We start from the raw sequence: 17,634 nt of genomic DNA on the forward strand, positions 1-17,634 counted from the left end.
CAACTACAATTTAGCTACTTACTCGGGCGCGAATTTTTATATTAGGAATTTGCGAACCATCGATTTGGTGCCGGAGCTTGAAGCTCGCTTAACGCTGTATACCGCAATGTGCGAACTGCGGCTACTACGCACGCGGTATCGCGTGCACGGAGATTTGCTACTATCGCTCGAATACGCAATATCGCGTGAGCGGATTTTTATTATCGACACTTGATCGCCTGATGTTTATAACATTAAATTACAACCGATATTAAGCACATAAGTTTTTAATCTACGAATTTTTGTTTACAATGATAAGGTGATTTACGAATTTTTCAAATTTCCAACTTTTCGGATTTTTAAATTCTTAAATTTTTTACTTTTAGACTTTCGAATTTACAAATTTTTAAATCCTTAAAGATGTAAATTCTAAATTGCCGAATTTAAAAATTTGGATGATTAGATACTTGGAAATTTGACAGTTTTGGTATGTAGAAATTGAGAGATTTTTGATTGAAGGAATAATGTAGGAATATTAGGTTTTCAAATTATCATATATTATGCTTTCAAGTTTTCAAATTTAATTTTGTGCGAATTTACAGATTTTTTAGCTTGTTAATTTAAATATTTTAGGATTTGTAAAATTATTAAATTTGAATGTATAACAATTTCCAGACAATTAAGAAAATTTAAGTAATATAGAAACTTAGAAGTACTATAATAAAAAATGTTCGAATTTACAAACGTATACAAACAGAAACTTCAAATTCCTAAACTTAAAAGTTCCATTTCAATTATTTCGAAATTTAAAAAAGCACAGATTTGAAATTTTCAGTATTTAAATTGAGAAATCGATTGACTAGCCTGCGAGTTCGCGCTACTTGCACATTCGTGCACCGCTCAGTTCCTCTTCACTAATCTAAAATTGCTATAAAACAAAAACGAAAGAGAGTTAAAAATCCAATAAATGATTGGCATGTTAACGACCGAGCATTTAATGATTAGAAGATGACCGAATGACGGCTAAAGCACTACTGAAGCAATTCGTATCGCATTGGCGTCGGTGCGCACACATTTCTGCGCACACGTGACCGAGATAAGAAAAGTCTATAAAGAGGGAGGAGGATAGCAGAGCTATGGCCGTTGACCTCGCGATCGCGGGGCGGAAGGACGGTCGTTGGTGGGGGGTCTCAGCTGTTCGAGTGGGGGTCTAATGAATGATCGATGAGCTTTACTTTTAAGAATTACAGAAACTATCGACAAGAGCGATTCGAACAAATAATAGAGATAATTAATGAGTAACGACATATCCGTTTCAGAATCCCCTGAACTGACGCTGATCAATGTAGAATTAATAAGAGAAACTTATTTTTTACGGTATTTTTCGAACTGTGTTAGCCTACGTAGGTGCTTAGAACAAAAGTGTGTGACGCACAAGGAACTTGCAAGCCACGTCAGCCGACAAATGAGAATAGTCGATATATCGATTAAACTTTATAAAAGCTGGCAAACACCTGAAAAAGTTCACATGGACACTGCAAAATCAGATGTTTAATGTTCATTCTTGTTCGAGTCCTTTGACATCGCTTACCTACATTCACTTTTTAGTCGATATTACAAAATTAAACTTACCTTCGTGTTTGGACGTTTAGCTAGAAAGTTAGAAACATAGAATATTTCAGTTTTCAAATATGTAACTATACAAATTTAGATGTTAACAAATTTTTATACGGAAAACTGGAAATTTAGACACAGAGAAATTTGACATCCAGAAATTTTTAGATTTAAAAATTCAGGAATTATGAAACATAAAATTTACAAATTTAAAATTTCGGAATTTGGAAATTTAAAGATTTAGTATACAGAAATGTAGAAATTTACTTTAGAGTGGTATTGTTGAGAGTGAAAGTGACATTACCGCATCAGTCACAAAGCATTCGTCACGCGAAGGCTAATAATGAAACGACAATTTAGTTTAATGGCAACGATATTTTTGATATTGACAGAAAAGCGTCGTGAATGATCAGTTTCTTTCTGCAGGTGATAAAACTCATTAATGATGAGGCTAATTACTCTATGAAACACGACGTGTATACCGGTAATTAATGCCACGTCATTAAGGCAATTCACTGATAGTAATTGAAGCTTGCTGCGCAATGGAAATTGTGGTTTACCGCGATATGAAATGCCTCGTGTCGACCTAATTTCTATTTGTTGACGAAGTCTGCAACGTTAGCCGAAATTTTTTACTTTTTATTTTAGTTCACGCCTTTTTTCGCAACCACATTTCATTTATTAGCAATAGCTTTTATTAAAACTGATTATTCGCATCGTAGAGCAATTAAATTGTTTTTGAACTATTATTTAATAAAAAGCAATTTTAAAAATTATAAACATTTTTCAATATTATACTTTTTGAATTTTCAATATTATATTTTTTAAAAATAAAATAATGTATGCAAGTAAATTTACTACAATCCATTGTTATGCATAAGGTCAGTTTAAAATACTTTCTTGACGAGTAAAAATAAACTATTTACAGAAACAATTTACAGTGTCAACTAAAATATTAATAATAGATGAAGTATACAATTTAAAAAAAGAAAACACGAGTAAAATATTAAAATTCAAGGGTATAGGAATCTAATAATAGCAATCATGTATGATGTGTTAAACATTCATTACAGGCATTAGCCTTAAAGACCAGAAAATAGCAAGGTGAACAAAGAACGTATTATCTTCGATTTCAATATTTTTTTCATCATTGACCTACATATTTTCTCGAATGTCATTGATTTACGGATTTACGATTGATAACAGTCAACTATGTTGCTCAAGTATGCATAACGCGCAATCATTGATTGCGCTGCAACATTATGCTCAGTCAACCTTCAAGCTGTTAATTTTATTCTGCTAAAAAACTTGAGGCACACGGTGCAAAACATTTTCTACTCATAGCAGGAAGGAGTTGTGAAAGAATATTAAAGTATTTAAATATGAATGTTTCATGAGTTACACACTGTACTTTAAGATATTCTATTTACAAATATTGTAATTTGAAGTATTTTAATTCTAATTATTCTATTTTCGAAGATTCTCAGTTGGAATATTTTAATTGATAAACTAATAAGGATAAAAAAAGCAGAATCGGGATTAGTTAATTACTTTATGTGTAAAATCATTTAAATACAAATTGTACAAATTATCATAGATGAATTTACAAAATGTATTGAACGCAAAAGTATTATTATTGTGTAACAATACAGCGTTAGGAAATATGATTGATTTTTCGAATGTAATTTCCATTTCTTGCAAAAGCGAGTCAAATAGCTTCTAACTTCTTCAACCAAGGTAATAATGAATATTCGGGCCTCGCCCAAGCAATTTTCGCAACACGCTCTTCTGACTTTTCCCAAATACAGTGGATATTCTATATAAGCAAATCTTTCGGGAATGAAGTTTTGCGTATATCGTACAGGTCCTACATTGATTGATGTCTTGCCGAACGTAGAAAAGGACAGAAGAGAAAAATATCACGGTCGCCGTTTGCGTATATCGTAAAGGTGCTACATTTCGAGCGAAGGAGACTGAACGTAAACAAACAGTGACCTACTAGAAGGACACTCCTAATACAAGAATAAAACTTTTTTATTTTTGACTTTTTCGTTACTAAACTTTTACCAATTAATTCTTGACATTTTTCCCATTAAAATGAGACCAAACACGACATACTTCGGGACATATTTACTTGTAATTTCAAGTGTTGCGCGTACATCGATGATTTTACTCTAATAAGATATTGCAAGTAAATATAACTCAAATTACGTCGTGTTTGGTCTCATTTTAATCTGGAAAACGTTGCGAATATGATGGAAAAAGTTATATAAAAAAATGGATGAAAAATAAAAAATTAGCAATGGTCAAGTATTGCAAACAATCGAGCAGACTTTTGATCTTTGCCGACTGCCACGATCGCAGCGTCTCTTTCTTTTCGACTCGCTATCCTCCTCTGCGTTAGAAACTTTTATCGTCAATTAAACCAGTAAATAAAGTCCAAATTATACCGTGTTTGATCTCATTTTAATCGGAAAAATGTCAAGAATTAATTGGTAAAAGTTTGATAACGAAAAAGTCAAAAATAAAAAAGTTTTATATTTGCATTGGTATTGTCTCACGGATACACTAATACCCGGATCACGTTACATTTCCCGGCGAGCGAACCTCGGGCGTCTCGAGGGGTCTTCCCCCCAGTGGTGGGGATAACATTTTTGCTTATATCGGAAAGGGCATTTTTGCTTATATGGAATGAACACTGTACTACCCTTATCTACCATAGCGGCTTTACTACTAGACCAATCCAAAGGTCCCGGAGATCAACCAAGTGGTTCTCCGTCCACTGTCCCTCACTACCGGAGACGTTCGTCATCTCCCTGTCAGGGTCATACCGGCCTCAGGGTGATACATATGTTACGGTGAAAGACCGAATATTTTATTACATTCTTGTGAATTCGGACCTTCACCGGTGAATGTCGACAATCACAGATATGCTCTGGTGGAGGTCCGAAAGAGAGAAGCCGACAAAGAAGCGACTGGCTCTCTCCTGCCAAATCGTGTGTTCTGCTGGGAGTCAGTCAGCTTTGTCAATCTTATGCAAGCTTTGATAATGCGAACAACGTTTTCTTAATTTTTTTTTCAATACCGTAATTTATACTGAATGGATACTGCAGTAAATCGTGATCTTTTTCTTGAAAAATTAAATGCATTAATTGCGGGTAAACGAGAAGACAATTGTTTTTATTTTTCTCAAGAAAAGTACTCTAAAATACTTTCTGAATTGGTTTCTGCTAAAACTAAGTGCAACACACCTTTGGATTACAGACGATTAAAACGTTTTGACGTTTTAAAAATTAATGATGAAAGGAAATTAATTGTACCATTAAAATCAGGGGAAACGAATATACAGTATTATGTTACCAATGAAAAATTGTTCAGTATACTATATGAAACTCACGCCAGAATAGGCCACGGAGGAAGAACACGTATGCTTAGAATGTACTATGTGTTTTAAATTCTTGGTCTCTCCTCTCAGAAAGAGAGGCGAAAAAGTTACGTCACCCTTGTGACGTTTTATAGCGACTGAATTACGGAGAAGAAAATATAAATCTCCAACATGTTCAACATTCACCATTAGTGCATGGTGAATGTCGACATTCACCGGTGTAAGTCCGAAATATGGGTATTTAGCAAATATTTCGGACATACACCAAGCGACTATGTGAATGTCGACATTCACCGGTGAATTTCGGTCTTTCACCGTAACACACATACATTACCTCCCCTAGCCGAGGCTTAAACGGCCCCACGTTCGCCGGAGCACCCCTGTACACGCAAGATCGCCAGCTAGGCATCGCTTCTCTGAAATTTACAAATGCTATCTCGCTCGCTCTTTCTTCACTCTCCGTTACAAATAAACTTATTGCTACCTTCGCAATGACAATACAGTCGCACTCAATTCGCAACATAACGAATAACCATGGTTATTTTACATTCAGAGCATGCATAACCCAAACTTATACAATTTCACTTAAATCTAAATAAAACTAAATAATTATTCTGAGAGTATTTAACAATCAAAATATCCCACTTTAAAAAATGTTAATTTCAAATGTGTTATTTCAAAACACTCTACATTGAAATATTCTTTTTGCAGAATTTTAATTTATAAAATTCTAATTTGTAAAATTTCATTTTTTTTAACATTCTATTTTCAAACATCAAAATATTCCACTTTAAAAAATTTTAATTCGAAACGTCCTATGTTAGAATACCCTAATTTGAAACATTTTATTTTTGAATATACTTATATTCATCATCTGACACTCATCTCGTTATACAATCTTCTTTCATTCACCACTCTTTTTCTTATTCAACCCAACATAAAGGTCATGGTATCATAGGTCATTAGATTGCTCTTGACCTGAATCATTACGTCACAAAGATAGAGATACATTCAATCGAAAAAACTATTGGCACACCCAGTTCCATTGAAATATATAATTGTAAGCATAGTTCGAAATATTTTAATATGTATGAATACTGTGACATACAGGATATTCCATTCGAATGAGTCAAAATGCTGCATTAAAATAGTAAAGTATATACCAAAAATTTCATTACGAAGAATTAAATTCTTTTAAGCAACGTATCGCATGGTTCATGTATTAGTCTATGTACAACACATTCTTTTATTTTTAAACTTAAAAGTGTTTGAATTTGCACACTCTTAACTTTTTTCAGTTTAAAATTGATGGAATCAGAAATTTCGAAATTTTCAAACTCTTAAGTTTTCATGTTCTGAAATTTCTAAATTCTCAAATTTCCAAATGCTCAAATTCTCAAATCTTCAAATTTCCAAATTCTCAAATCCCCAAATCTCCAAATTTCCAAATTCTCAAATCCCCAAATCTCCAAATTTCCAAATTCTCAATACTCCAATTTTCAAATTCTCCTAATTCCCAAGTCTCCAAATCCCAAGTACTCAAGTACCTAAATCTACAAATTCCCAAATTTCCAAATTCTCAAATCCCCAAATCTCCAAATTTCCAAATTCTCAATGCTCCAAATTTCCAATTCTCCTAATTCCCAGGTCTCCAAATCCCAAGTACTCAAGTACCTAAATCTACAAATTCCCAAATTTCCAAATTCTCAAATCTCCAAATTCCCAAATCTCCAAATTTCCAAATCTTCTAATTCCAAACCTCCAAATCCCCAAGTACCCAAGTACCCAAATTTCCAAATTTCTAAATCTCCAAATTCCCAAATTCCTAAATCCCCAAATCTCCAAATTTCTAAATTAAAAAATCTCCTAACATCAAATTTTTCACAACTTCACAAATTCTGAAATTTCTACATCCCTAAATCCACAAATCCCAAATTTTCGAATATCCAAATTTCCAACCTCCATTCTCATCAAACCCGAATTTTGCAGATACCTAAATTCCTATATGAATATAATTACCTTAATAAATTTTTCTGAAACATTACACGTAAAGCAGAACGTTTTACAACGTTAGAATAAAAATCTGCATTCGATGAAATATTTCGTGAACAAATTTGTGAAGTGTAATTTGATTTTCGTGGTCGTTTCGTCACGCTTTTGTCCCCCTACGTTTCAGGAGCGTAAAGTAATTCGATTCCGGAAGTCGCCGCCGGACGATGTTTCACCGGATGGCGGTGAACAACGGACCGAACGAGAAGTGAAATTCGTGAGATTCGTGGCTTCCTGCTTTTTGGGCCCATACACGGAAATCCCTGAGATACTTCGTTACGATATGAAAGATATCGTCATATTATCTGAAGCCATCCGAGCACTTCGACCAGGTAAAATAATTACGCTATATTGCAGTATAATTACCGTGTAACGCGCTATAATGAAACTTCTTAACTTGAAGTGCAATCTTAGATATTTCTTTCTACGTACTTTGTGGTATATTTTATGATATTGCATATGTTTTGTGGTATATTTTATCATTTTTTATATATTAGGTTGGGGAATAAGTTCGTGGCGTTTTGACATTTTCTTTTTTTTACAGCGACATTTTGCAATTTGCAAGGAGTTATAATATTCATTCGATAGAGCTCTTTCTGTTCTACAAAATTGTGTTAATCGTTTTTTTCAGTAGTTTCATTCGTTATTACAATTGAGGCTCAGAAATGGAATATCCAGGAGGTAAAAATTTGCACTTTCGACACCTGCTCTTTTTCGCTTTCCATCGCGGCCAAAAAGCTGCTGAAGCAGCCTGGGATATTTGCAATGTATACGGAGTAGGTGTCATAGGTGAATCGACAGCACGGAAATGGTTTGCAAAATTCAAAAATGGCGATTTTAACGTCGAAAACTCGCCCCGCAGCGAAAGACCTTCTGAGTTCGACGAAGAGCGTCTCCGAGAACTTGTGAAGCAGGATGGTCTTCAAACTAGTCGTGAATTGGTCGAAAAAATGAACTGTGACCACAAAATTATTCTCAATCATCTCCATTCAATGGGATCTGTCGAAAAATTAGGACCCTGGGTGCCTCACAAAGTGAACGCTACGAACTTATTGCCCAACCTTAGGTTGAATTTTGCAAACCATTTTCGTGCTATCGACTCACCTATGACACCTTCTCCGTATATATTGCAAATATCCCGGCCTGTTTCAGCAACTTTTCACAACTTTTTGGCCGCGATAGAAAGCGAAGAAGAGCAGGTGTCAAAAGTGCAAATTTTTACCTCTTGAATATTCCATTTCTGAGCCTCAATAGTAATAACGAATGAAACTACTGAAAAAAACGATTAAACAGTTTTGTAGAGCAGAAAGAGCTCTATCGAATGAATATTATAATCTCTTGCAAATGGCAAAATGTCGCTGTAAAAAAAAAGAAAATGTCAAAACGCCACGAACTTATTCCCCAACCTAATACTTTATGATATATTTTATGAGTTTGTATGAACTTCATAATATACTTCATTATTTTGTTATACTTTATAATTTTGTGTATATTTTGTTATATACTTTATGATATACTTTACGAGTTTTTATATACCTTATGATATACTTCATGAATTTATATAATCTTCATGATAACCTTCATGATTTTGTATATACTTTATGATTTAGTGTATACTTCTATCTATACTATGATATACTTTATGATATATTTTAGGAGTTTGCTTATCTATATACATAAAAATGGAAGTTTGTTTATACGAAATTAATAGACTTCGACACCGTTTGACCAATCACAGTGAAAGTTGGCACACATATGTATTTTTCCATGGAAAAAGTTTATAGGTACATGAAAAATGGGCGGGGCAAGAAGGGACGTGGCAAATCAATAAAAATGAAATAGTTCGGTACATAATAATCATAGACAGACATAATTTGGTGGGTATGTACCTGAGGTGGTTGTCGATAATCCTACAGAAGATGGACTTTAAAGTTAGTTTAATTACAGAGCGAATTCTTAATAAAAAAATGTATATCATCAACTTATACCAATATACATAATGAAATCTCATCAGTACAAGCTATCTTTCATTTTTCAACATCTTTCTACAACGAATTACAGATTCTAGGTTACATACAGATAATCCATTTTTATATGTACGGAGGTCAATGAATATGCACAGGCAGGGCAACGTCTGCCGGATTTTGCTAGTCCTTTAAAATATTTCATGATTTTTAATATACTTGATGATATACGTTGTTATTTTGTATTTTTATGAAATACTTTGTAAGTTCGTACATACTTTACGGTAACGAAGCTTGTTTTTATTTAATTAACACATTCGATGTTAGGGTAACAGGTGCATCATGATCGTGATAAGACAAGAGTGGAAAAAATGTGTTGGATAGGAATGTAGGGTAATCAAATGCATTGCAGTTATCGAAACGAATCGGATCAGATCGGGAAAAGAGAACTGATGGAGAGGGGAAATTTGGATAATTATTAATTTTCACATTTACCAACTTTAATAATTTACCAAATTTTATAATGGCAGATACAAAAATGTCGAAGTATGAAAATTTAGTGAGTGATTGGATGTTTTGCAAATTTACCAATTGCAACATTCCCTATTTCTAAATAGACAGAAAAAATATAGGAATTTTAGGAACTTGGGAATTTATGAATTTTGGAAATTTGGTAATTGTTGTGGAAATTTGAATATAGGGATATAAGAAATTCCCAAGTTCCTAAAATTTCTAAACATCAAAATTCGCAAACTTTCCAAATTCCAAAAATTTTCAATTTTCCAAAATTAAAAAATTTCTAAATTCTCAAGTTTCATAATTTCGAAAATGTCCAAATTTCCAAATTCCAAAATTCCCAAATTTCAAAAACCTAAATTTCAAAATTTTCATTTCCAAAACCTCGAATTCCAAAATCTCAATTTCCAAAATCCCAATTTCCAAAATCCCAAATTCCAAAATTTCAATTTCCAAAATATCAAATTCCAAAACCCCAAATTCCAAAATTCGAAATTTCAAAATCCCAATTTCCAAAATTTCCAAATTCCAAAATTTTCAAATTCCAAAATTTTCAAATTCCAAAATTTCCAAATTCCAAAATTCCCAAATCCAAAATTCCAAAATTCCCAAATTCCAAAATTTCCAAATTCTTTAATTCCAAAATTCCCAAGTTTCCAAAATTAAAAACTAACAATTCCCAAACTCCCAAATTTTGGAAACTTTAAAATTCTCTATATTTTCTATAAATGTTTTGTCGAACTCCTATTTAATAATTAAAATGTTAATTCCAAGTAATCATACGTTACCATAGCACCGAAACAAAACTGGTTTGACGTATACACTCGTCGTCACATGGTTAACCGGTTAAAAGTTTCATCGCTTTCTACAAATATTTTATCAAACTCATATTTAGTAATTAAAATGTTAATATCAGGGTTACAAGTAACCAATGCGTACAAGGTGTGGAAAGCGCAGCTGTCCATCGATGGGCTTATTGTTCGTTAAAACGGCAGGTGTACGGCGTTACTTGAAAGTCTGTAGATGTTGCTTCAATTTTTATTGAGCCAGTTAAATAATACGCCGTTTTTTCCTGCGTGTACACCTGTTGGCTGCACCTTTTCTCTCCGAAGAAAAATGCGAGGTTTATATGCGAAGACCTTCCAGTACCCCGAGGTTCTCGCACCGATGAAATCTCACCCGGCGATGCTTTCTCGACTCCAATTCCGCCAGCAAAATTCAAATATTTCGTGAAACTTGATTACGGGGATGAATTTCAGCCCTGAAAAAAACCCTGCATGAACGTGGAGCGATATTTCCTGCACGGAAGATTTCAACCCTTTGTTTTTTTATTTTTTAAAGAAATACATTCTTCGACTGACAGAATAAGAAATACAAAATGGTTGTACATTAATGTTACATAAAGGTGTACATCAAGGTATACGTTTTTTCGGAATAACATATTTATGTCTGATACGAAAAACAATTGCTTAATGTTGGTTTGTGGAAAGGCAATTTGCAATTTCTTGTCTATCTTTTTTATATCTGTTGTTTCTCTCCGTTTATGTAACAAAAAGTTATGTGCCTTTTTTGTTATTTGTTTGTACAACTGCAGTGGTCTGATGTTCGCAAAATAATTAAAAACTAATTTTTTCTTTAGGTGCAAGGTGTGAAAATTTAAAAGCCGTGTTTATCGTATTTTTCATTTAAAAATCTTTAATTTTAGAATTTGAAAATGCGGGATTTGTAAATTTAATTTGTACTTTCATTTTGTACACTTGTGAATTAAAAATTTTAGAAGTATTATTTATAAATTTAGGAACTTCCTTTAAATATTCTCGACTTTATTAAAAAATCGAAAGAAGTCTGCAACTAATATTTTGTACACTTGAGAATGCAACATCATTATTTTACACATATAAAACAACGAAGTTATTCAAGTTCATTTATTTTGTACGAAGTCACTTGAAAAGGATGGTCGCGCCCACCCTAGAGGACGACGACGACGACGTCGTCAGACACTCTCGAAAGACATTAAAGACCAGCTTCGGGCACGTTCATGCCTCCACGGAGACGTTCACACGTTCTATGGAGAAATACACATACGATCAGTCACTCGTACGAAAAGGGCACGACCCGAGGGCAACATCCGTCGAGATCTCCTTCGGGAAAGCTGATGCACGGCCTATTGAGTCACCTCGTTCGCCAGACGAGGTCACTTAAAGATCGTTTTCTCGCGGTCTATCCCCTTTCTCGAAGAATTAATTGCCTGCCCGGAAGTTTCAAGATATTTGTACAGTGTCGATCAAGCGGAAGATAGCTACAAACAAAAAGGAGAAGGGCAGGTGATCAGAATGGGGTATGCCACCACAGACATTTTATTATTAATGAAACCACCTTGACGCACTTGGGCAAATTCGTTCGAATTAAAAATGTATTACTACGCTGAAGTCGTATTGCGTCACAAAGTAGTGTAATCGCTATAACTAGGGACAACCCGGATATGGAATTAGTTCATGAAAGAATATAATTCTGTGATTATATGAGAAAATTTTATATAGCTGAATGACCACATGTAAGCCCTCTAACGTCTGAGGCTATATTAAAAACATTTGTAAATAAAAGATACACAGAAACTTTTCAGTTTATAGACGATGTTAATGGCTCCACATGTTTTATATTCAAGGTTCGTGAATTTAACAAAGTATTTAACCGTCAGGCGGTTTCGGGGATCATACTCATTTATCTGGGGACGAATGCAATTGTAACTTTTAAGGAAATTTATATTGACATACAAGGTGTTACCTGTAACACTACTCATGATTTTTCTCCCACTTACGAAAAAAAGTTTAGAACAATATTTGCAGGCTATGAAATGCACAATAGATATTAGTAAAGCAAATTTTGAAAACAGTTCTCCTGGCAAAGTCGAGATCGCCTTGAGTTTTTTAAATAGGAACATACATTTTTTTTATTTATAGCTTTAGAGGACATCGAGACGAATTCAAAACACATATTACATGATATTTTTATTAACATATTACTCGATTTACAGAATAGGAAATGTGAATTACTTAGCTTTTGACTTCGGTAGTGTAACCATTATTTGATTCCGAAGAGATTACTGAATGTAAACACGCGAATGTAAGAAAAATACACTTTATTTAATTACATGTTCAAAATGTAAGCCGCCTTCCATCACGTAATATTCCGGTCTTTTACTTCACATTTCCACTTCTGTAAATCGAGTAATAAGTAAATAAAAGTATCATGTAATATGTGTTTTGAATTCGTCTCGATGTCCTCTAAAGCTATGAATAAAAAAATGTATGTTCCTATTTAAAAAACCCGAGATGAACTTGACTTTGCCAAGAGAACAAACTGTTCTCAAAATTTGCTTTACTAATATCCATTGTGCACTTCGTACCCTGCAAATATTGTTCTAAACTTTTTTTCGCAAGGTGAAAGTGGGAGAAAAATCGTGAGTAGCGTTACTGGTAACACCCTGTATTTATTTGACGTCATATAACTTTTGGAAAGTCTAATGCTATCAGTCCTATAATTTGGTATCAGTTCTATAATTTATTGTATACATGTTCAGCTTTCTTAAAGAATGAATTGACATGAATTATTATGAGGAAAGCTCTAACTGTAATAAGGAAACGATTAATTTCGTAAGCGGATTTCACAAGTCCTAACGTTTACGATACATCACTGTCACCGATATTGTTTGTCCAATTATTGTATTATACCCGACACATAATTACCACATTAAGGATACTTGGCTCAATTATGGTGTTAACCAATGTGAGAACAAACAAACGTAGCATTTCACTCTCGCAAGAAGTCGTGTCCGAAGGAAAACGTGGCTGTGTTCGACCGGAAAACTAGCGTTCACGACATTAATTATCGCAAAAGCATTTGCAATGATCATTGTTTATTACCGGTTCACGTTATGTCTCGATAATTGGTGTTTTTAGACAACCGACAAACATGACGGAGTACTATCGAAAAACGAAGTCCAGATAAAGTCTGCGTTGCTCATTAAGGGGAACCTATTCGGGCTTCCTGTATAACTTGTTCTCTTCGTAACTCGAGCAAATGGTTTCTATTCTCCATGAACGGTTTCTGGTATCGTTCTAATTTCTTCCTGCCTGCTTTTCCGCGCATCGTGTCAGTTTCGATGGAAATTCTTTTGTCCAAATTTCGTTTGCACGTTGTATTGATATTAATACTTTAAGGGATAATGGGGTACGTTTACGACCTTTCTTTCTGGTCAGTTTCTGATCTAATTGATTATTGTTATTTATTTATTCATAAAACTTAAGTGCAATGTAGGTTTTAAAACTTGATGATTTCTAAATTCCAAATTTCTGAATATCCAAATTTTTAGTTTTTCAAGTTCTCAAATTTTCAAATTTGTAAGTTTTCATCTTTTCAATTTTACAAATTCTCACGTTTTCAAATTTTCGTGTTCTAAAATTTGCAAGTTTTCACATTTTTAAGTTTTGAAGTTTTCCAATTTTCGAAGTTTCAAATTCTCAAATTTTCAAATCCTCAAGTTGTCAAATCCCTAATATTATAAATTTCCAAATTCTCAAATTCCCCAACTTTCCCAATTTCTATTTTCTGCTAAATACCCAAACACCTACATCTCCAACTTCTTAGATCCCGAAATCCCTGGGTTCCTAGATTCCAACATCCCTAAATCCCTAGACACCGAAACTCCTAAATCGCCAAATTCCTAGATTCCCAAAATCCCTAAATTTCCGTATCTATAAATCCTTAAATCCCAATATTCAATAATCAGAAATAATAAATTTCAATAGTTAAAGAACGTAGTACACACATTAATATTAGATCATTTGTGACTTTTCATCGATTGAATAACAAAGCATTACTATGCATTATAAATATAAAGAATTAAAACTTTTTACGGTTTATAATGTACGCCCAACTCCTTGTACTATGATTTATATGTTAGGTACGTCAGTCAGAACCAAGTAATCACAGCTGCAATATTACAACAGTTAAACAAAATTGAAATCTTATGTCAATGTCATATTACACAATCGTTAACTATGCAAATTATAATTGTACTTGAACTTCAAATTGAAGCGCACTAAAAATTTGAGTAAAATTGATTGCAGCTGAAGTACGAATGCGTCACGAGTCAAACTGACTAAATAATGCAAGAGTTTAAAGAATGAGTTTATTTAAGGCAAACTACAATTTGCACGTAATCCAAAGAAGCAGTTGTGTTTTATCTATTATTATATATTTATTGTTATTATTATTTATTATATTTTGTTGTTATTAATTATTGTAATTTATTATTGCTATGTATTATAATTTATTGTTATTATTTATTCTTATCATTTGTTATTTTGTTGTTATTAATTATTATAATTTATTATTGCTATGTATTATAATTTATTGTTATTATTTATTCTTATCATTTATTATATTTTGTTGTTATTAATTATTATAATTTGTTATTATTATTTATAATGATTTATATTTATGAAAAAAATGTAACTTAAAAAGAAGAATTTGAAAATGAATAGTGTCATTCATAAGTAAACTCATTGCAAACCGAAATTTATTTTTTTATTTATTGTGGAATAAAAAATGTTCCGAAAACTTTTCCACACCACTTTTCGGATAAAAATGTATTATATCGAATAATGGAGTCTCCTTTTCTTTCAGTGCCATTTTCTTTATGGAAGTCTAACATGCTATAGTGTACTATGATTCCTGTTATTGTTATTATTCCATATTGTTAGGAATTCAGTGCACCATTATGGTTTTTGTGCCGATAACACAATGTATAGTACTTTGATACTGACATTTATTTGATATTCGAGCATATAATAGCTCCACTGATGGTCTCGAACTTTTGTTCTATAAATCCATTATCATTTTCTGAGGCAGCTATGTTAGACTGAAAGAGGAAATCCGAAACTTATTATGTAGATCCTTAAATGTTCATTTTACCGAAGAACTCTTTGTAATGAAATGTGGGCTATCACATTATTTACTCGTATCAGATATTTTTCTTGGTATTCATCTTTTGTTCCGATCGTTATAAGGGTAATATATTCGATGATATTATTTTCAGATTATTAAGTCCCAAATGTAGATTATTATTTCTTCAAATAATCGCTATAACAATTATTTTAAAACAAAAGTAGTAGACTTAATTTATTTAGTTTAGTTTCTGTTGTTTTCACTGTGAAAGTATTAAGTTGTTAATTTTGAGACAAAATTCAGTTTTTCTTATTGCTAACTGAACATTTATATTTTGGAAAAAATTCAGTAACATCTCAGTTCCATTTATTTTATTCTAAGCGAAACTCAAATAATTTACTTAAATTAAGTCGTTTAAATTATATGTTAGCAAAAAAAGTATTTAAAAAATTATTGTACTAAAAATTTATTTAAAAAATTACTATATTAAAAATTTATATAAAATCATGTACAATAATCAACACTCAGTTAAATGTTACGCTCAGTTAAATACGCAATTAGTATTTCAAATAACATCTGTCCAAGTAAGATAATACATTATTCAGATAATCATTTTTGAATGATATTTGAATACCTAAGAGGGAGTAAGAATATCAACGCTAATAAATTCGTTGGTACAATTTGTTTTTTCCGTATCGCAAAGTACATAAATTATGCGAAAGGAAGTAAGTAGAATTACCATTTTTCCAGTAACCCTTTGAATCAACCGAGCATACATCCTGTAACCCTTGCACCGTCTTCTTTGCTCGAGTAATTAATTCCTTATCCTTTCAACTGCATACAACGAATTCCTTACAAAAACAACCTTTTGTGATCACCGGTTTGATAAAACATAAAAGCGCCATTCTGACGCATTAAATGAACACCCAGACATTTTTCCTTACATTCCTTCAAGTACATATTCTTTTAAAAATCTCCGATGTTTTTAGAGTAATAGTTTAATATAAAAACCACTATGTGTTTTGCATTTTTTCCTAATCGAACTGTTTACAAAAATAGTTAGGTTAGGTTAGGTTAAATTAGGATAAATTTTTTCGGTATTTTAAGAAATAAAAATTTCCAATTTATCTGGAATTGCAATTTATTCTAAATATGTTAATAATTAAGCGAAATACAATTGCATTGAATTGTTGAAACATTTGAGAGGAAACTTTCAAGCAACACATTTACCTCGTTCCACGATCCTTATATCAATTTCTCCATGACGATCGGTTTTAATTTACGATTATTCACGCGCATGTGTCTCTCGCTCGCTACTTTCTCAAAAGGTTCTCGATTTGAAAAACAAGCCAAAGGCACGATGTCGTTATCAGTAAAGTGATATTGCGCATTGACGATACGTGGCTATCGATTTCCTGTCGTGAAACGTTCATGGCAAGTACCTCGGCTTATTACCTGTAGGTGGAAATAACGAAAAGTGTTTGGTCATTAAGATATCGACAATCTCGACATCGACATAATCGATCGAAATCGTTCATGAATCATTTTCGTGATCAGCTCAGTCGAATTAATAAAGAAAATTAAGATAGGGAAATTAATAAAATGATGAAAAGTCCATGATAATTGCATGATATAAAAGTATGCTAAAATGACTGCAATAAGTTCTCATTAATATTATTAATATAAAATGACCTGTTATCGGCTGTAACAAACAGCTGTTGTGTTATATATCAATCATTTGACTTTAGAATATAAAATATCTGAGACGATTCATTGACATTAAAATATTACAAGATAATGTTTATGATAAACAAGACTCACATACAATTTTTAATAAATGAATTAATATTGATCAATATTTTGCTTAACAATTCTATTTTCCTATCGATGACTGATCTAATTGGAAACTTTATATCAGTGAAATTTTGAAAAAATTTCTTTTATTTTCAGATAAACGTTGCCATAAAGAAATCACTGAGACGTATGCCACAAAGTATCCAGATTACACATTTCTTCGAACAAAAGTTGATCCTGAAGTGTTTCGAAGCAAGCAAACATTCTGTGTTGAAATTAAACCAAAACAGGGATATTTGAGGGACATTGACTGGAAATTTCAAAAATGTCCTTATTGTCTAACACAGTATCACAAGGTAATATTATTATTCCTTACATTAATTA

The 17,634-nt window shown here is 32.5% G+C and overlaps 1 protein-coding gene and 1 long non-coding RNA gene across 7 annotated transcripts in view; one reads left to right on the forward strand and one right to left on the reverse strand.

The window, feature by feature from the left end:
* Positions 1-17,634, forward strand: part of Ipk1 (Inositol phosphate kinase 1) — a 48,268-nt gene that overhangs the window by 28,549 nt on the left and 2,085 nt on the right. For 5 of the 6 annotated variants that reach the window (XM_012294459.2, XM_012294452.2, XM_003707182.3 and 2 more), the window contains exons 3-4: positions 7,155-7,359; positions 17,407-17,606. In XM_012294459.2, the coding sequence (XP_012149849.1) occupies positions 7,155-7,359; positions 17,407-17,606 (405 nt within the window). Of the gene's footprint in view, positions 1-7,154; positions 7,360-16,060; positions 16,182-17,406; positions 17,607-17,634 lie in introns of those variants that run through there. The other variant, XM_012294464.2, reaches the window with a different exon arrangement.
* On the reverse strand, positions 15,968-17,164 carry LOC143264300 (uncharacterized). The gene is made up of 3 exons (XR_013037916.1): positions 16,687-17,164; positions 16,196-16,499; positions 15,968-16,090 (listed from the first exon to the last, which is right to left on the reverse strand). It is a non-coding gene; the product is annotated as an uncharacterized LOC143264300 (long non-coding RNA).

This window comes from Megachile rotundata, chromosome 4 (assembly GCF_050947335.1).
Source record: "Megachile rotundata isolate GNS110a chromosome 4, iyMegRotu1, whole genome shotgun sequence".
Classification (NCBI taxonomy): Eukaryota; Metazoa; Arthropoda; class Insecta; order Hymenoptera; family Megachilidae; genus Megachile; species Megachile rotundata.